Source organism: Tiliqua scincoides, chromosome 2, assembly GCF_035046505.1.
Source record: "Tiliqua scincoides isolate rTilSci1 chromosome 2, rTilSci1.hap2, whole genome shotgun sequence".
NCBI classification, from domain to species: Eukaryota; Metazoa; Chordata; class Lepidosauria; order Squamata; family Scincidae; genus Tiliqua; species Tiliqua scincoides.
Genome location: NC_089822.1, coordinates 30662225 through 30683499, shown reverse-complemented (window position 1 = coordinate 30683499; position 21275 = coordinate 30662225). Strand labels below are relative to the sequence as shown.

The 21275-nt window shown below is 43.8% G+C and overlaps 1 protein-coding gene across 1 annotated transcript; it reads left to right on the top strand.

The window, feature by feature from the left end:
- Positions 1-350: 350 nt before the first annotated feature.
- CRHBP (corticotropin releasing hormone binding protein) lies at positions 351-16284 on the top strand. Its single transcript, XM_066612539.1, has 7 exons — positions 351-425; positions 613-706; positions 4321-4478; positions 9584-9794; positions 10975-11123; positions 12790-12907; positions 16127-16284. Exons 1-7 carry the CDS (start codon positions 351-353, stop codon positions 16282-16284), a joined length of 963 nt encoding a protein of 320 aa, XP_066468636.1.
- The last annotated feature ends 4991 nt before the right edge of the window (positions 16285-21275 follow it).

Sequence of the window (21275 nt, the reverse complement as noted above, 5' to 3'; positions counted from 1 at the left end):
GGCAGGAGCCAGAGAGGCAAGCACCAGAGCAAGCACTCTGGGCAAGCACCAGAGAGGAGCAGCAGCTGTGAACCTGGACCCTCGTCATCGCCACGCACTTTGTCACTGTGTCAAGGATGCTGCAGTTACCATGGGTTACCCTGATCAGCCAGGGGAGGGGGTGCCTCCCCCTGCCCAAGTGCTCTATAAAAAGGAAATGACCTGAGAAAGAAAGAAAGAAAGAAAGAAAGAAAGAAAGAAAGAAAGAAAGAAAGAAAGAAAGGGGTGTATCAAGCGCACAGAGGCTGCAGCAGCAGCAGTGAGTGCAGGCAGGGCAGGCAAGAAACTTCAGCTCCAGCAGGACCGGCGCGATGGCTGCCAGGCTCCCGGGTCACTTCTGGCTGCTCTTCCTGGCAGCCCTCAAAGCGGAGAGCCGGTACCTGGAGGTGAGCGACGGCCAGACCCCCGCCCGCCCGCCCCTTCCCACCCTGCAGGCTCCGGATCGGAGCTGTCCTGCCCCGGCTGGGTCCCTGCACAGGGCGCCTGTCCTGGGGGACCTGCCAGCTCGCTGGGGGGTTGGGGGCTGGCCCCGGAGCGTGGCTACTAGTGGCGCCGCTGCCTTTGTGTCCGCAGGCGAAGGATGCGGGCGAGGACGAGCCGTTCCTGCTGCTCAACGCCGAGCTGAAGAGGGAGCTCTCCGAAGGGCAGATCTACCGCCGGGCGCTGCGTGAGTGGCTCCCCCGGGGGGGGGGGAGTGTCCGGCGGGCTGGCAAGCCCAGGCACAGCGCAGGAGCGGGACTGGGAGCGGACCCGTTGTCCCGGGGCTAGTGGGGAGCGGGAGCCAAGCTGGGGGGGGGGGGTGAAGTCCGGGAATGGGGTCGGGTCGATGGAAGAAGGCAGGCTGTGTGGTCCAGTGGTTAGAGCACAGGTGAGGACGGGGGACGTGCGGGGTTCAGACCGACACCCAGTCATCAAGCTCACCGGGTGCCTTTGGGCTGGTCCCCACCTGTCAGGCTAGCCCACCTCTCAGAATTGTGATGATAAAATAGCAGTGGGTGGGAGGAAGTATTGGGTGCTGCCCCAAGCTCCTTGCAAGAAGGATAGTTGAGCCCTTTGTAAGTGCTAGAACTCCGCCTTGGTAAGGATGGAGGTGACTGTCCCCTGGGCAGAGTGCGAGGGGAGTGGGGCAACCACAGAGCTCAGGGTTCCTTCCTGCGTCCTTATATATTGTATAGCTCTGCAGAAGAGAAAATTTGTCCCTCGGGGGTAAAAAAAAAAAGTGGATTTGCAGAAATTCTGTCCCATAGTGACACGTAGGTTCAGGAGCTGGGTCACATCCTCTGCATTCAGGTTACCCTTGGCATGTCCTCTACCAATGGTCATTTATGATCAGCACCTTTTGGGATTAGGGGTTTGGGGCCGGGTCGTGGAATTCACTTCCAGGGTTGGTCTCCCTCCAGCCCCTCTCCTTTCTCATCAGTTGACAAATGAATGTTGCAGCAGAAGCAGCTTCAGATAAACAATTTCAGAAGCAAAGAAGAATGCTAAAATCCCAATGTCCCCTCCTCCTGATCAGTGGCATAGCTAGAGAGGGTGCAAAGCACTAGGTTTTACAGGCGCTTGAACGCCCTGCAAGTGGTCCCTCCCTGTCCCCTTTGAAGTCATTCTGGGCAGGGGGAGCAAAACTGAGGTGAATGCCAGGAATGGCTTCAAAGGGTAGGGGAAGGCGCCGCTTGCATGGCGCATTCAGGTGCCTGCAAAACCTAGTGCTTTGCACCTGCTCTAGCTACGCCACTGCTCCCTATGCCAACAAAAAATGCAAAGAGGGTCCCAGTTTTGCTTTCACATGCATTAAAATGTTGCAGAATTTGCTCATGTTGGCTCAAGTGAAGTCCTGGTGGAGAGACTGAATGTAACTGTAAGGCCATCAGGCCCCTTTGGGAAGCAAAACTTTAGATCACTCTTCTTGGGGAGGGTGATTGTGACTCAGGGTTAAAGTCTGCATGGAAAGCACATGCTTTGCACCTCTGTGCTTGGTTGGTGTTTATGATTCAACTGTAAATAGCAGCCACAGGAGCTCCACTGCAGATCAGCACTGTGGAATGGGGAGGGGGCTTCAATGCTTTGCCCCTGCCGTAGTCCTCCTGATAGAGAACTCTCCCCAACAGCTGTTGTTTGCTCTGGGATCAAAGTTCCCAGGGTTACCAATGAACCTGTGAAATCAAGAGTCTTCCTTAAGCAGAGCTGCCTGGCAAAGAGGCAGGTGCTCTGAGCTGGAGAAGAAAGGCAAGCCAATGTGCTAGACCTGGTGGTGGTTTTTGAAATAGCATCTTGTGATTTCTTCACAAGGGATGAATGAAACTGAGGGGAGGGACAAATAATGTGTGAGAATGTCTCTGTTTCTTCCGAGCCCATCAAGGGTTTTTCATTTCTGAACAGAACGACCTGGTTCATTTTATGCCAGATACAGAATTGTTGCTGGGTTGATTGCAGGGAATGAGAAACACTGATGACTGGGGCATATTTTTATTGGACCAGCTCCCATGGGTGAGAGAGAATACAGGCTTCCAAGTCACAGTGCTCGTCGGGTGAAAGATAAGGGAAGTTAAACAGCAGCAACAACAAAAAATGCATCACAACTTGCACTTTCATCATTTATATGACTAAAGAGCACTGCAAGAGACTGAAACACTATGCATTTTAAAGTTGATCCTCTGTTGCACTAATACTGTATAAGCTGATCCAACAGCAGCTCTCTCCCCCCCCCCCCCCACCATGAGTTGTCATTCATAGCTTGGTGATACTGAGCAGCATGTAACAATTCCTAAAGGCCATTTCTCCTGAGCATTGAACTGTCCATCTTCACCCCAGCATGGCAGGCTGCTGCTGCTGGTGTCTCATGTGCATCTCTTTTTAGACTGTGAGCCCTCTGGGGACAGATAATCATTTATTGACTAAGGGCGCAATCCTAACATGCCCTTGGGCCGACGCAAGTCCCTTTTGCCAGCCCAGGAATGTCGCAAAAGTGCTGTAGAGCGACAGCATTTCAGGGCGTGGGGAGGGTGGGCAGTGGGCATTCCCAGGGAAGGATCGGAGGGTGGGCGGGGAGTAGGAGGCGGGCCAGGATACAGCTGTTATGCCAGATTCTAACCTTGTTCCCAGGTGGCCCGGGGCAGTCCCAGGTTGCTTGGATTTGCACTACCTCTTGAGGTGGTGCAGATCCGAGTAGCCCATTGGGGCTGCTGTGGCTTTACCCAGGATAAGGGAAAGCGATTTCCCTTGCCCCAGCTGAGCTGCTTTTAGTCCCAGTCCTGCCTTGGATGCAGCACAGGCCTGCCGGCCTGCCTGCTCCAGGGCAGCTTAGGATTGCGCTGTTATTTTGCAAAGTAAAACTGCTTTGTGAACTATTTTTTCTTGAAAAACAGTATATAAATATCCTCATTATTCTTATTAATAGTGATGATGATAATAATAATAATGTTACTCACCCCATCTGCATGAGACCAGTGTGTGATGGCACACTTCCAAACTCACTTTGGTTCTAAAAAGTCACAGTGTAGGTTTAAGCTGTTATCACTCTCACTCTCAGCCCCACATGTATTGTAGAGATAATTGTAAGGCTGCACTTTACAGAATTATTTTTGGAAGAATTATTGTGATAGCTAGAATGTGAAGTATTTTAAGCATTCAAAAGTATTGTATAAACACTATGTATTAGGGCCAAACTACACGTTACATGCAGACGTGTTACTGAAGCCCAGCAGCCTAACAAAAGGACTGGGGGGGGGGAGGTGATTAATCCTTTACCTGCTTCAAATCTCTCTCTCTCTCTCTCTCTCTCTCTCTCTCTGTCAAACACACACACACACACACACACACACACACACACACACACACACACACACAGAGAAGTGACCACTAGGAAAGCAATTTGGAGTGGTCAGGCTCAAAAAGCATAATCAGGCAACAGTTATATTTGTATAATGTGTACTTTTTGGCCCTTAGCATTACATCAAGCGGAGCCTAGAACTCTAGGAACTAGGAACTGGCTGGGGACTGATTCTCACCTTACTTTCTTGGTCGCTCAAGTACAAAATTCCTGTGTCTTTCATTAACTGAGAAGGGACAGTACGTGTAAAATTATGTGTGCACCTCTTTAAAATCTTCAGCAGCAAGTACCTTCGAAAATTCTTTCTCATTGATTGCTTCAGAGTATCACAAAAGCGCATGTGCCTTTCACGCAATGAGAGGTTTGTGTAGTTTGTTCTCCAATATCTGCACTGGGGTACAAAACAGCAAGCCCTAAGAGAATCATTCGATTGTCTTTGTTCTCCTTTGCAGGGTGCATTGACATGCTGAGTATAGAAGGACAGTTCACCTTCACTGCAGAGCAGCCTCTGCTTCACTGTGCTACTTTCTTCATAGGAGACCCCGAGGAGTTAATCACAATAGACTTCAATTTTGTCAACATTGACTGTCAAGCAGGAGATTTTCTGAAGGTATGAGGCTTACGATAACTGGCTGTTCAAGCGGTGTGTTCCAGAAAGCAGTGTGTGCAGCACTGGCAAAAAGAAACAAATATGCAGAAACTGACTGCAAATGGACTCTAAAAAGCCAAACTATATGTGATGCGAATAGCATAATTTTAAGCATACCTAGACTATACTCTTTTGTAAATAGCATGCACTTTGGAACCCATTCTAGACTGAGACTATGTGGGGAGGAGAGTAAGGCCCATCATGCTTTGCCCCCATGAGGTCCTGATATGAATAGAGCCGCTCCCACAGGTGCTGTTTCACAAGTAAAAAAGGTTACAGTCACACCAATGGAAACCTGTGAAATAGCACTCAATGTGAGGCCCCAGTCCAAACTGGGACCATTGTGGGGGGCACATGCTACTTACAAGAAAGATCTGTGGTGGTTCGAGCCATTTTTGAAAGTTTTGTAGGATGTGGTGAACCACAATAATGACAAGGAGACACATTTAAAGCTCATTCATCATGTCAAAATTTGCTCCCCCCAATCAGGCCTGCTCATGGTGGCTTTGCAATTAATATGTTAATATGTAAAAATTGCTTTTGAGATGCTGCGCACCATAAATGATGCTCAGTGATGAAAGTAGTTGAGAAGCGGCAGAGTGAGAAGCGGTAAAACAATATCAGAGTTTTTCCCAAAGTGTGATAAATTTTTTTCACTCGTTACATTTCACAAAGTCCTCAAAAGTCCTCCAAATAAAGTCCTCCAAATAAAGAAAAGGTCATATAATAGTGTGGCCATGTGGGCATGCTTTTCACTTCATAAGAAATGTCCAATGTGGACCCAATCCAAAAGAGTGCGCACCAGCTCACTGCTGGCGCGCATTGTCGCAAACATGCTGTAAGGCATGTCTGTGGGCACTAGTGCCAGTGGAGTACAGGTGCTAGTTCAGTGCTGGCTGGTGCTGGGCTAGCGCCAGTGGAGCATCAGACCTCCGACGCTCAGCAGTCACGCAGACTGCTTTGCAGCGGAGAGGTAGGTGGGGGTGTGAGAAGAGGCAGGGAGGAAGCAATCCGGGGCGAGGGGAGGCAGAGGGAGGGTGGGGAGAGGGCAGAGAAGAGGCATGCCAGGGGAGGGAGCAGAGTGGGAGGGAGGCAGGACTGGTGGAACTCCAGTCCACTGGATCCTGAGCCTCCGTGTTGGGCTGGCCGCCCAACATGGAGGCTCTTAATTCTACATTCTACACCGACCTTTGGGTAGTCGTAGAATCAAGTAGCCCCATTGTGGGGCTACTCGCTTTACCCAGGGGAAGGGGACAAAAGTCCCCTTCTCCCAAGGAGGTGGCAGTGGCTGCCTGGGGTGCGCTGGAAGCAGCAGCAGCATTTTCGGCACCACTGCAGCCCTGATTACACTGCAGGATTGGGCGGTGTGACACTTGCAGTACTACATGGCAACCATACTAACAAAAAATGCACTATCTGTGGAGAAAATTGCATTTTCCCAGTACAAAATGCAACCCACAACTGAGGAGAAAGTTGTCTCTTAACTGAGGAGAAAGTTGCCTCTTCAACAAAAGTGCAATTTGAGCAAAAGCATTTGGATAACAAATGGATAATAATTATTTGCACTTGGAATTGATCTTGAGTGCAGCATACTAGTGATTGCTAAGTTAATATAAGTAATACAATTAATATAGTTAATAGCCATCAGTTCTCTTGATGCAATTGATTAGCTGAGTCAGTATAGTCAAGAGGAGCACTTTAATTTTCCTAAATCTGGATCACAAAATAGCTCACGCATTTTTCTTATAAACTTTAACCCCAAAGAGTGATCAAGAGATAATAGCATACTGCTAAGTGCACAGATCTCTGGTTGAACCCATTGATGGTAATATAAAATGTTCATAGACTATTTTGGGGAGGGGAAGAGGGACCAGCACATCTGTCTGTTTGCATTTGCCATCAATTTCAAAGCCAGACAAATAGGAAAGCAACGGCTGAAAAAGAGTCTGCTGTACTAACACTATCACTCATTTGACACTGCATATTGAAGGCTCTGTGTTTAAATGCCAGATTTCAGAAATGTGTCCCCTTTAATCAAGCACAATTATTACAACCTTTCAAGTGGGAAACTACAAAAATGTCAGAGTAATTAATTACTGCTCTATGAAGTGGTGACTTATGTTTGATGTTAATGCCAAATTGTTTGTGGAAGAGATTGGGCAAAATTTTAGAGTAGCAGTAGAAAGGAAAAGTTGTAGCTTCAATGACTGGTATTTCACACACTAAAAAGCATAATCTGTTGATTAAAATAGTACATCCTTGTCCATATGCATGGAAACATCAGTAATTGCACTTAAAGTGTGAAAGGACAATGTATTAACTTTCTGTCATTAGCCTGAAATAGAAATGGACACTTTGATGTCTCTACAATGAAAATTCATATATACTGACAGTGCAATCCTATGCATGTTCACTTGGAAATAAATTCCACTGTATTACTCCCAGAGAAACATGCATAGGACTGCAGCTCAAGCAACTGACAATTCGATGGTTTTTAATGGTTCCCAAAATCTAGTACTGAAGGTGACCCGCTTCACTCTCTCTAAGGCAGGACTGGTCTTGAACAAGCACAAGCACACACACCAGACCCTTTCTTCTGGGATTTTACTCTTCATTTAATTTTACTCTTCATTTAATTAAGCGTAGGCCATTTTCACAAATGAGACCTCAACAGGCTTTGCTGTAAGCTAACTATAAATGTGAATATGAAACTGTATTAACTGAGGTGTACATTCAAATATTTTTCTTCCAATATATTTTCCACAAAAAATAAGAGTCTCTAGTGCACTTCAGAGTATCACACACGAGAACATGCTGATATTTTTGTTCGTCTCAGCTCCCTGTACAATGAGAGTTTTTTTTAAAGGTTGGGCTGTCAAGTTGCTTGGAGGGCTTATATGAGGCAGTGTACAAACCTGTTGTTCTTAGAGTCTCCTCACGTTCTCACCTGCTTCTGCAGCTGTGATTTTTTTTAACCAGTATCTTATCTGTTTAGTTTTTAAACTTTTCAGATGGTGACAGTGTCTTACATTTATCGCTATAGGAAGACAAGGAGGGAGGGCACTGATGCAGAAAGGAACTATGAGAAAGAAGACCTCAAAAATGCACTGAAAATATAGTTTATAAGGCTGTTTTGAATCCATGACTCTCTTTCAGGGGTTGAACAAAGTACTTATTGTTTCAGGATTACTTTGAATTTTGAATCTTAAAGTTTTTATTCAAATCATTTAATGTTTCTTTTATCAAAAAGACAATCAACTTCACACATTTTTTTCACAGTAGCTTACGACAAATGCATAATATAAAACACTGTTATGTTTACTGCTTTTAACAAGTTATTTATTGATGTGCTGAATTATGATTCCAAGAAAAAATGTGAATTTGATTTTCTATATCCAAATTCACACTAGATCTTACCAGAGTGCGGGGGGCATTTCTCAGTGACTCCTTTCTACCATTTCAGTCAACTTATATCTCAGGATCAAATTGGGATAACTGTGAAGAGATTTTCTTGTGGTTTTTTTTTGTAAAGATGAATAACAGTCCTGTGGTAGCAGCATTCAGATTGGGATCACAGTCCCAGGGAAAGGGCAGGAGGTCTGGTCTAGAGGGTAGGGCCTCCGTTTGCCTGAAGATAACATCTGAAGGTCACCAGTTCAAGGCTACCGGCACCACGAATGGCAAGACCTTGAAGCAGCTGACAAGCCTAGCCGAGTTATTCCACCTGCTCTTTGGCCGCCCTTCAAGTGAGATATGAAGGAGCTGCTTGTTAGCCTGCGTGGGAGGAAACTGGAGGCCAGAATGTGATACCAGATCATAAAAAGATCCATCTGAAATGTTGTGGTTCTTGAAAGACAGAACCTTCTTCCATTGTAAAAATCCCTACAGGGATTTAGTACAGCCTTCCTATGTAAACCGCCTTGAATTAAAGTCTGAGGAGAAATCTGACGACCAAGAAAGGCAGTATATAAATACCTGTATTATTATTATTATTATTATTTAACTTTTTCCTCCTGTGCCATTTTTCCTAATGAAAATAACCCCCAGGTAGCCCAATCCGATCCTGCACTGGAACAAGCAGTCCAACTGATCTGCGCTGATTCCAGCACAGTGTAGCAGGTGGATGCCTTGCAACTCAGTGTAAGGGGATTTATTTCTCCTTACCCCCATGTCACACAGCAGCTACCCCAATGGAGCTACTTGAATCTGCACCAGCAATTTTGCTGGCACAGATCTGAACAGTCTGATGTAACACCCCAAACACCATGTTCTTCCCTCCTGCTACCCCCAACCCCCTGCGCTGGCCTCCCTAGGCCAGTATGAACTCACCAGGCCTGGGTGCACGTCCTCGGGCTGGCCTACCCAGCTCTCGAGTCATTGCAGATATGCCTTATGGCACATTTGCAACACTCCTGGGCTGGTGTAAGGGACTTATGCCAGCTCATCCATCAGACAGGATTGTGCTCTGAAGCTGATATTTGCCTTGCAAGTACAAGTTAACATGAAAATATTGCCATACAAGACAACCAGAACATGGGGAAGAGGAGATTTTCTTTGGGAAAACTGCACAGAGGAAAAATGTAAACTCCCCTCCCTCATTGTTGTAGCCCCAACCTAAATCACCCCCAGCCACTGCTTTGAGTTTTGTTTTGCTTAGTTTCTTTAGCAATCCATAGGAGATCCTATTCATGGATCACCCACATCATGTCTATTCTCAGAACAAGGACAGGGCCTTGTATATTATTCCTTCTCAACCAAAATATTGCCAATCTTTCTCATTCAGTGAACTGTCAATTGGGCCAGACTTTAACCCTCAAATAATGTATTCTTGAATAGCCATATATTAGCTCTCATGTAAATTCAATGGCCCTTCTGATGAATAAGTAGCTTTGAGCTCTGTAATCATGCTGCTCAGTCTCATCCACACAGCTTCAAGAATAAAGGATGCAGACTGTGCTTTAAGAGACAATGAAGTAGAGGTGCCACTCAGGTGATACTTTATACTTCTGGGAATTGCAGACAGTATGACAATACTAACTGTCATCTCCACTGCTGTATCTCTCTAGGTGTTTGATGGCTGGATTTTGAAAGGTGAAAAGTTTCCTAGCTCCTTAGATCATCCTCTCCCCATCTCTGAAAGATATATAGATTTTTGTGAAGGTGACCATATCAGGAGCAGCATCAGGTCTTCACAGAATGTGGCAATGATCTTCTTCAGGATACATGAGCCAGGAAACGGATTCACAATAACAATAAAGAAAACACCCAATCTTTTCCGTAAGCATTGTTTCATCTTACCACCTGTGTACTTATTACGTTTTTATCCCACTCTTCCTCCAAGGAGCTCAACAGCACACATAGTTGTCATTGTCTCTCCATTTTATCCTCACAACAACCCTGTGAGGTAAGGTAGTCTGAAAGCAGGACTCAATTCACACATTGCACAGAATGAAGCAGTAAACTAACCATTCTGGCATTCTAATCTGGAGGTGGGGATAGGCAGGTTTTCCAATTGAGAATGTGGAAATCTTCTAGATCCTGAGAATGAAAGTAAAACAGGAGAAAAAAAAAACAGATTCACCTTCATGTACAAATTCAAATTTTCCAATATTCAATCTGCAACTACATCATCTCAGACTAAGGTATCAGATTATTAGTGTTCAGACTATGACCAGGGGGACCTGGATTCAAACCTGCCATTTCAGCCCTGGAGCAAACTAGGTGACCTTGGGTCAGTCACTCTCTTTCAACCTAATCTTTGTCACAGAGTTGTTTTGAGGATAAAGGCAGGAGAAGAGAATCACATACAGAGCCTTGAGCTCCTTAAAGCCATTTCTGCCCAACGTTGCATATACGCAACAGGGACCAAATGTGCACACCTGTGGGCTGGCCAAAAATGAGTTAAAGGAAGGGTGGGCTAATACTATAATGCAGTGGTTGTCAAATTGTGAGCTATGGCTACCTGGAGAGCTGTGGAAACCAGCCAGGGGAGCAGCAAAATCTTTGTGAAAAAACCCACTGCCCTAAACAATGTATAAGACTATAGCCCTCATGGGGAGCAAAGGCCACAATAGCCCATTAGGTCAAGGGAGCCACCAGTCAAAAAAGTTTGGGAACCACTGCTATAATGAATATGGAAGGTACGCCACCATATATTTCAGTAGTTGTGAAAAAGCAATGTATTTTAAGAAGATCCGTTGCAGTTTTTTAAATATATATCTTGCAATGATGAATTGTAAAGGGCTTCATCTGAGCTGGGGTTCATCTGAGTTTAGTTCCAGAAACTGCTTGCAGGCTGTGATTTCTAGGTAGGATTGAGCCAAGATACCTCTCAAATAGGAAATAAAGCATTGCCTTCTTTAGTTGGTCATAACTGCAGCATCCAATAAAAAGTCAATATTGCTCTGTCTTGAACAAATCATAACTAAGTAATTTTGTATCTTTCCCTATACTGAAGCTTGCAATGTCATCTCTCAGACTCCTGCTGGAAGATTTACCATGGTGATTCCTCATCAGCACAGAAACTGCAGCTTTTCTATAATCTACCCAGTGGTGATAAAAATATCTGATCTTAAGCTGGGACATTTGAATGGCCTCTACTTAAAGGTAAGTTGCCAACTTCAGCTGCAATGCTGTAGGAATCATCAGGTTATGTTTTGAATCCTTTATATATGTATTGCCAATATTTATTATATTTTTATTTATTTTTCATATATTTATATCGCCCTTCCTCAAAGAAGCTCAGGGTGGTGTACATAGTTCCTCCCCTCATTTGTCCCCACAAAAACTCTGTGAGGTAGGTGTGGCTGAGAGAGGGTGACCAGCCCGAGTTCACCCAAGACGTTTCAGGGATGAGTGGGAATTTGAACCTGGATCTTCCAAGTCTAAGTTCAATACCAGAAGCACTACATCCTGGCTGGATTTATTTGGAGTGACCCATTGTGTGAAGACAAGCTCATCCTTTGGATTTGCACTCTCTTAAATGGAAGGATGGTGCGTTTGGTATAAAAAATGAGAAAAATAAGTAGGCAAAATATTTCCGTATATATTGTCCAGCATAGACAGCACCTCCACATCTACAGTCACAGGGCAACAGTGCCTTCTGGCACCATACATGCACGCTACACTGACCACTCCGAGATGCACAGGCCACTGCATGGAGATTCTGTACTGTAGCTGTAAAAAAATTTTTTGGCCACTTTAAATGTTTGAAGAGCTATGTGAGAGCTTCTGCATTTGAGTGGTACAGAGAGAGTGCTCAGCTGCTAAAGTACTAAAAAACGTTTATAAAATGATGTGGCAATGGAGGGGAAGAGTTGTGTCGTCAGTGATGTCACAGGCGCAATCCAGTAAGTGCCATGACACTTAGTGCCACATAGCACCCACAATCACAAATGAGAGCACTAACTGGGGTAAGAAACACATTTTTCCAATAACAAGAGTGTTAATTAATGCTAGTAAAATGTGTTATCTCCATAACAGAATTCTTTCTTGAGGAAAGATTACTGCATTTCCATGAAAGAAATGAACAGCTGCAGTTTTGGGGGGTACCTAAAAAAACCAGTTCTGGAAAGGCCATTGGTAATTTATGTAGTACATAGCATGACGTTTAGGATAGGATTAGATTATTGCCTCCCACTGACTGTAGAATGGCAAATCCATCACACATGAAGCCACCCTGATTGGCTAATAATCCCTACTGTTATACCTGTATGGATTTATGTGACACTCACCAAAAAAAATTGTTCTGTATACTTCAAGGACTCTATGCAGAGAAGACTAGAGCTTTCCGCAGGTATCTCTCTTTTATTTTTGCCTTGGAGAAAGGAAAAAAGATCTAGGATGAAGCAATGCACTCTACATCATCAACTCAATTGTAACACACCTGTTTACATGACCATGTACCTTGCTCACTAAAGTCACAGAAAGACTATCTCAGTTTTTCAACACCTTCAGTCTCCTGCTCCAAAAGCTTGCCCTTCCTCTGACACTGTTGTCACAATCCCCATTCTTTTCAGTGAAACTTTAGAACCTTAATACATCTCATGGGGAACAAATGAATTCTAGAGGCATAGGAAGCCTTCATAAAGACACCTTCCATTCTTCATGGTGCTGTGGGACCCTTTCTTCTTTTTAGATTCAAGCTAGAACATCAGTTGTCAAATCCTAAAAGTCATCCAATTTCCTATACAAACCTTATATACCAAAATAAAGCTATAAATATTTGGTTTATGCAACACTCTTAGACTTCACCCTCCGTCTCTTTTTACAGAAACCCTCTGCAGGATGTGGGGCAGTAGGTGATTTTGTTGAATTGTTGGGAGGAAATGGGTTGGATCCCTCAAAGATGTTCCCTTTGGCTGATTTGTGCCACTCTTTCCATGGCCCTGGTGAGTTCTTGTTTCAGATGCCCTATTCAAGTGTTTGTGAAGAATGACCAAGAATAGCAATGACAAAAGCTGATGCTCTTACATCTTGACTGAAATTATTGTGCCATTATTTGCCATCGTTATGGTCTGTGATGCTCTCTAGAGCATAGCTGTCCTCTGGCTTCATTTGTTGTTTGTGTTTGTTGTGGTTCCTGAGATGTAGGACAGATACTATAATAAGGTTGTTCTTGGATTATGACTTCTCATGAATACAGTCAGAGGTCTGGTACTGAAAGCAAATTCTGTGGATAAGAACTGTGCGTTAATTTAAACCTGATTTCAAAGCATTTATTTGCTGCAATGCAATAAGCTTTTAGACTAGTGTGTGCTATCATGTGTAACAAAGAATGTGTGCTGAGATTCATGTGAAATGGGGACATTTGGATTTAAAGTATGGAATCGGTTCAGATGCACATGAGAAGCTTTGGTATTATTGCAGGTCAATTACACAATTTTAATGGGGTTTTCGTGCTGATTCAGCCATGCCAATGGTGTGTGTGCTGCATCTTGTGGTGAGCGGGCAGTCATGGGGGCACCTCAAGGTAAAGAAGCGCATTGCAGCTGCTTTGGCTTTGGAAAGTTTGGGCCCAATATGCGATAAGGCGGAGAAAGGTGGGATAAAAATATGGTCAAAAAATACATTATGTCAGTTAAAAATGTTAGTTATGGATTTAATGTGCCATGTCCTCTTCAAAATATGCACACACGTCTGCACATCACCACGTTGTTCTGTGCTGAGTGGGAGACCATAGATGTGTGGATTCTGTACAAATGCCTGAAGTTACCCTGCACATGCCCAATCTTGTCTGATCTTGGAAGCTAAGCAGGGTCAGGCCTGGTTAGTACTTGGATGGGAGACCGCTTGGGAATACTGGGTGCTGTAGGCTTATACCATAGTCTTTCGAGACTGAAGGTTGCCAACCATTTATTTATAATTCAGTAAATCTTTATTGGCATAGTACAATTATCATACAATAAACACATAAACATAAAAAAAAAATCAAACCAAGGAATCAACCATATTAATTCCTCTCCACCTAGCCATCAATTTCAGGAAACTTGCAACCCTCCCAAGAGTCTTAGAGCCCAATCCTGAGCTCCGTGCTGCGGCTCCGTGCCGCGGCGGACTGTTGCAAATGTGCTGTAAGGCACGTTTGCTAGCCTCACTGCCAGGTTCCTGCCTGTGCTAGCCCAGCACTGGTCGGTGCTGGGCTAGCATGGGGCAGTCACCCAGCCTCTGGGACTTGGCAGTCTCCCGGACTGCCAAGCCGCTGCATGGTAAGTGGGGGCAGGGACGGAGGTGGAGGAGGCATTCCTGGGAGGGGGGAGGCCAGCGGGGGGCAGAGAGAGGGTGGGGGGAGGCCTGCTGGGGAAGGCCTGCTGGGGGAGGGAGGGAGGTGGTCCGTGGAGCTCCGCTTCGCAGGATCCAAGGCGCTCGTGGAGGGCGTCGGCAGTAGGCAAAAGGTCGGCAGTAAAGTGAGTAGCCCCATTGCGGGGCTGCTTACTTTACGTAGGGGAAGGGGTCAAAAGTCCCCTTCTCCCGAGGTGCCTCCCATGGTAGCCCAGGGCACGCAGGATCTGGCGGCAGCCATTCTTGGTGCCACCGAGGCTGGGCACCCTGGGCAGCTCAGGATTGGGCTGCTCGTATCCTTCACCATAAGGATACACCAAATCTTATCCTGATCAGACTGCTCGCTTATCTTTGCCAAAATTAGATCCAAATATAGTAAACATAACTCATGATACAAAGGGCAATACAGGATCATATGCATTAAGGTGAAGTTTCTATAAATAGGTCTCTAGTGCAAATTGATTACAGGGATTGCAAAGGTAACCAGTGAAATGTCTGGCATTAGAAAGTAACAATGAAAAGGTCTATAGTTATTTGTGACTCAGCCTGAATTATACAGTTAACTGAGCACAAACTGAGCACAAATTATACAGTTAACTGAGAAACAAAGATGTAAGTGTTTTTAAAAAGTGTCACCAGTCACTTAACTTGACTTTTTTTTTCTTATAAGCACAAACCGATAGGGTCCAGTCTTGATATTATTGCACCCAACATTGTGCATGTAGCTTGAGTTAGGTTAGGAATGTGTATTTCATTTACCTTGCAGTTCATATGCAAATATGTTCCCTTCCTCATCTACATAGTGTGAAGTATGGCTGTGCCAAAAGTTCTCCAAGTTGGATTTTTTTGGTCAAAAGTACTGCACTTTTTTTTTTTTTTTTTTTTGAGGGAAACTGAAATACCTTTCCTCAAAAAATTAAGGAATATTCACCTTTTTTCAAATCCTGAATGCTGTCATTTGCTTCTGCTAGCTATTACTGCTTTGGCACATTTTTCTTGTCCTTCCTACAGTAATCCCAACCAGTCATCCAACCAACCAATCCCAACCAAAATATGACAGGGGTGTCAAACTCATTTCATACAGAGGGCCAAATAGCATTCATGATGCCTGCTGAAGGTCAGAAGTGATGTCATCAGGCAAGAAGTTATGTCGTTAAACAGATCATAACCAAAAATAAGAACCTTTTCTCACTTAGGAAATCATTAGCTTCAAATGAAAGCAGAGGAATTACGCAAATCTAGAACATATTTCAAAAGATAGGAGAGCACAATTTTCATGTGGGCTGCCCTTTCAGCAGTAACATCTCAGCACTGATCAGCAGCTGAGAGCCTGAGGGCCAGATAAAAAGCATCCGCGGGCCACATCTGGTCCCCGGGCCTTATGTTTGACACCCCTGGAATATGATGTAGTCATAATGCCATGTTAATCAGATTGGGCAACTGAAAATGTCACTTAGAGTGAAAGGAACCTATTTAGAGTGAAGCCAGAGATTCTCAGATTGCTCATATGGCTAATCCTAGCCAATTAGGGATCATAAAGAGAACAATGTTGCTTTTCAACACTGATAAAATGTTCCTGAAAATAGCCTCTTTGCAGTTCAGATGTAATACATTGTAATATGGGTACTATGAATGGGGACTGCTTTGAGTGCCTTATCTCTAACAATGCATTGCAAAGAATGAAGTACATCCAGTCTTTGGGCACAGATTTGCGCAGACAAGAGGCCTTATTTCTGAGTAGAGATGCCTAGGTTTGCACTGTAAAGGATTTAAAACAACATGTTGGTTCTTAGTGGTTTCCAACATAACAAGACTCTCTCCTTGCCTAGCCCAAATGAAGATTGGCTGTGACAACACTGTGCTCCGGATGGTCTCCAGTGGCAAACATATCAATCGTGTAACATTTGAATATCATCAGCTTGATAAACATGAACTGGAAAGCAGAAAGGAGAATAGCCTTGAGGAATTCTGCTTCTCGAGTGTTTGAGAATCCTGACCAGTTGGCGCTTGGTTGTAATGTACTATTAAATTTGAATGGCTAACTTTATGAAAACTTTCTAGTGTATAAAAAACTATCTTTTCATACCAAATCATTTCCATGATCAGACAGTATTAATCCTAGCATTTACAATATATTAAATGTTGTAATATATATTGTCTCTTAAATGTCTCTTAAATGTATTTACTATATCCAATACAGACAAATCCATGTGGATTCTGAAAACAGCATTTATGCATGTGTACATAATTTGATTTAGCGCAGAGCATAAACACACACACCCCAAATTAGGGTGCATGTTTCCAACATAAATAAATATTTCAAATACTTGCAGCATTAAAAAAATTATTTTGAATGAACATGCAAAATTTACAAGGCAGTGAACTGAATTTAGCAATGTTCTCCTTTGCATTACATACCTATGGTGAAATTACACTTCAATTTTATAAGAAAACATTCTGTAGTTGTATGTGCAAAATTAATAGCTTATTAATTTATTAATACAACTGTATAATTAGTTGTTTTTAATAAAATTTATGGCATGAAAGGTTTTTCTTTCTACAGGTCCAGACATGAATAAATACATTCAAAGTATTGGCAAAATATAACTTTTTTTTTTCTTTTATGAGTCTCATCAAGTAGTATATCAACTTACTAAGAACAATCATTGTGGATCTCCCTCAATAAAAAAAAAACTACAGTTCATTCAAGCAACATTGTTGCTAAATGTTATATACATATAAAAAAACTGATAGAGCAACCATTGCTTTTTGTTCAAGTTTTTAATTCTGAAAAATTAGATATAGTGTAGTTGCAATCCTATACATACGTACATGACGGTAAGCCCACTGAATTCAATGGGACTTCCTTCTGAGTAAACATACATTGCACGTTTACACTAATTGTACTGCACGATGATTGCATATAAGCATCCATGTTCATGATAAGGTATCATGTTCATGATAAGTGTGGCCATTTAACTGGCTATAGGAATGTCCTCTTGCCTATGCAGCAAGATAATGTTTGCAAAGGTCTCTTTAATTATTAGCATTCATACAGACTACTCTGCTTCATAAAAAAAAAATCATATGAGTTTTAACAGAGCTTTTAACAGGGTAGAATCACTTTCTTATACTTGCTCCTTCGTCCTCCATGGTCTTGCCATCACCCAGAGCTTGAACTTCTTATTCAAAAGACCAAGCCCTAATTGGATGAGCTAACTGGGACTTGGTACACTCAAACCATGGAGTACTTTTAAGTTACAGAAGAGAATAAGGATGTGCAATAGCAGCAGTGGCGTCACTAGGGGGTGCGGGGGTGCAGGCCACACTGGGTGACACACAAGGGAGTGACGTGCACTGGGGGGTGACACGCTAAAATTGCAGTGGTTAGGAGTAACTCCATCATGTTATATACAGTTGGATGTGGAATTTCCAGCAGAATGCAATGAAAAAAACCGGAGTGAAATAGCTCCTTTCTATCAAACATTAGCAAAAAAACGGAAAACAAAAAATGCACGGAGCCCAATGGAAAGTGAAACCAAGCTGTTTCGTGTGTTTACTCATGAGTAGGCAAACTTACCTTAGTCTGACGGAAAGGACAGGCTGAGAGGAATCCAACAACACCAGAATGGTCCTGAGCCAGTGAATGTAGCTCCCAAAAAACAGCCGAGAAGGAGGTCCCTTCCTCCAAGCTGGCGAATGTATTGAGCCCTATGGAAAGCGAAACTAAGCCACATGGTCACATTTACTCACAAATAAGCAAACGTGCCTTGGCTCCTGGGCAGGTCAGGCAAAGGGAAATGTGAGGCCACCAGAATGGTCCTGATTTTATGCAATTGGAGCTCAACAAATGCTCCAGAAGGAAGGCCGCCCCCCCATAAAAAGAATGAAACAGAGGCTTGACAGAGTAAGGTGAATTTTTTTCTGTTTTAGGCTGCAATCCTATCCACACTTTCCTGGGAGTAAGCCCCACTAACTATAATGGGACTTACTTCTGAGTAGACAGGCATAGGCTTGGGCTCTCAGACTTGTAAAGCCAGGTGGGTCCCAATAGTGATGAAATATAAGAACTTAAATTGAACTGGGTTTTGGGTAAGGGTGAAAATGTTACTGATTCTTTTGGGGGGGGGGTGTTATTGCAGGCAGGCTACAGAGAAAATTCACTTGGTGGAACAGGGCTGGCTTCCCCTTATTTATTTGTTTTACTTTAATTATTTATAATTATTTATTTTAATTTGCTTTATGATGGACCCTGGATAGATTGTCATTCTAAAAAGTGGATCCCAGTGCTAAAAGTTTGAGAATTGCTCCAATAAGGTGTTAGTAAGTTGACACCCTGGGGGGAGGTGACACCACTAGTGACTTAAATCACTAAAATCACAGTTTGTAAAAATAATACCATCATATTATATATCAATCAATGCGTAATTTCATGCAGAATGCAATGAAACAAACTGCATTGAAATATCTTTATTCTATCAAAAGGTACAGCCCAAAAACCAATGGGGGCAGGGCGATGGTAGATCACCATGCCCACCACCTGGAGTGTTGCCCCGCCCACTGCATGAGGGTGATGCGCTGGTCTCCCACACCAGATGACGTGAACCCTAGTGACGCCACTGAATAGCAGCTCATACAATTAGCAGGCAACATGATGTTTCTGGATTGTCCAGGTCCGATCAAAATATTAGAATTTATTGCTACTAAATTGTATTTATTTACTGCCCTGGCCTGGTCAGTGGAGCATGCACACCAAACATTGCATATCATGGGATGCCAGCTTCCTGCTCCTTCCACTTTTGCTCCATCCTTGAGGCCTACAGTTGTGTATAGCAGCCATGGCCCTGTCAAGCCCAGATACCACCTGACCCAGTGAAGCATGTAGCATATGGTTTGGCCTTGCTTGCCTAGCAAAATCTAATAAAGACCGTTTTCATACATGGTACTAAGAAGGCTTTTGAACATAAGAACATAAGAACAGCCCCACTGGATCAGGCCATAGGCCCATCTAGTCCAGCTTCCTGTATCTCACAGCGGCCCACCAAATGCCCCAGGGAGCACACCAGGTAACAAGAGACCTGCATCCTGGTGCCCTCCCTTGCATCTGGCATTCTGACTTAACCCATTTCTAAAATCAGGAGGTTGCGCATACACATCATGGCTTGTACCCCATAATGGATTTTTCCTCCAGAAACTTGTCCAATCCCCTTTTAAAGGCGTCTAGGCTAGACACCAGCACCACATCCTGTGGCAAGGAGTTCCACAGACCGACCACACGCTGAGTAAAGAAATATTTTCTTTTGTCTGTCCTAACCCGCCCAACACTCAATTTTAGTGGATGTCCCCTGGTTCTGGTATTATGTGAGAGTGTAAAGAGCATCTCCCTATCCACTCTGTCCATTCCCTGCATAATTTTGTATGTCTCAATCATGTCCCCCCTCAAGCGTCTCTTTTCTAGGCTGAAGAGGCCCAAACGCCGTAGCCTTTCCTCATAATTTTGAGTCTTTCCTGTGCTGTTTGTGCTATTTCCAGCCTGAGGATGCAGACCAAGAGTTGGAGATGTGCAGCCTGCCACCTGTGTGCTCGACTCTTGCCCCTCTTTGTTCATAATATCAAGCAGGGAGGGAGAAGGTAGATACACAACCAGAAATCACAACCCTCCCATTGATGAACTCCAAGAATTCATCTCTCACTGTGTGTTCAGATCCTAGCGAATCTCTAGAACAGCGATTTTCAACCACTGTGCCATGGCACACTGGTGTGCCGTGGATGGGCCACAGGTGTGCCACGTGAGTTTGGAGAGGGTCATTTATTAGGAGGGCCATTGAGGGATATGAGCCCCCTGCTGGCAGCATTGTATGTCTTGTCAATGAGCAAGAAGCTGATAGTGTACCTTGACAATTTTAGCACCTTGTCAGTGTGCTGTCAGATGAAGAAGGTTGAAAATTGCTGTTCTTGAAGCACTCCAGAGTCCTATCAATACCATACACAGAGGTAGCAGCAGTCACCAGTGGTGACAAGGCTAACTCTTTAATTGCTAGATTACCTTCACCAGTGAGGAAAGCCTGAGTCATCAATCCCTTAGGAGCAGTATTTAAGGAACCATATTGGAGCAATGCCTATGGCTTGTCATTGGCCTTAGTTCTGATGTGGACTGTTGTAACTGGTGCTACTGACGTTGACTGTCGTCCTGCTGTCCTACTGATTATGATTACATAATTACTAGTCTCTTGTGTCCCAGGCTTATATCGCTTGGAGAATGCTTGACTGTTGTTACCAGCTAGTGGTTGAAACAACCCAGTGAGTGAACTTAAGTTACTTCTCCAAAAACTAACAAGCCATGGTCTTCCTTGCAGGCTAAAGCCTCAAGAAAAACAGTCTCCCATGTGGCTTACTGAGTTCAGCACAATTGCCATATGGTTTGTTGTGTTCAAAATGTGCTTAATTAGCATTTCTGAGCCCAGACAAGTGCACATGTTCTTGCTTTGAGAGGATCAAAGCATTCTCAAACAGCCCTGTAAAGAATCAATTCACAAATTTATTTATTTTTCTCTGTAAAGTAGCTTTTTATTGATCATATCCCTCATCGTGGAGTTGCGCATGACATCTGTACTAGCAGATGTATTTCTCTTGTGTCCTGCTGTTTGAAGCACCAGGGTACTTAAGGGCCAAACAACACATCAAGATTAATATTTGAGCTGGCTGTTCATGTGTTGTGTTATTGGTAAAAAATAGTCTACTAGAAAGGGCAATATGGGGCAAGACTGTGGTGGGGGTTAGGAGAGCTTTTATACTTTTCCCCAGATATGGTTCTGATTTTGGTCATGGATGCACCCCTGCATTATCTACAGTAGTAAAAAAACTTTCAATTGAAATTCTTTTACTACCATATAGCGTGGGGGAAGGGGGAAACATGATCTAGATCTGAATTAAAAACATCAACCCCTCCATCCCTTCCCACAGTTGTGCTCTGAATTG

Coding starts and splice junctions, on each gene's coding strand:
- CRHBP (XM_066612539.1), top strand. CDS start 351: ATGGCTGCCAGGCTCCCGGGTCACTTCTGGCTGCTCTTCCTGGCAGCC. Junction 426..612: donor CGGAGAGCCGGTACCTGGAG/GTGAGCGACGGC, acceptor TTGTGTCCGCAG/GCGAAGGATGCGGGCGAGGA. Junction 707..4,320: donor GATCTACCGCCGGGCGCTGC/GTGAGTGGCTCC, acceptor TCTCCTTTGCAG/GGTGCATTGACATGCTGAGT.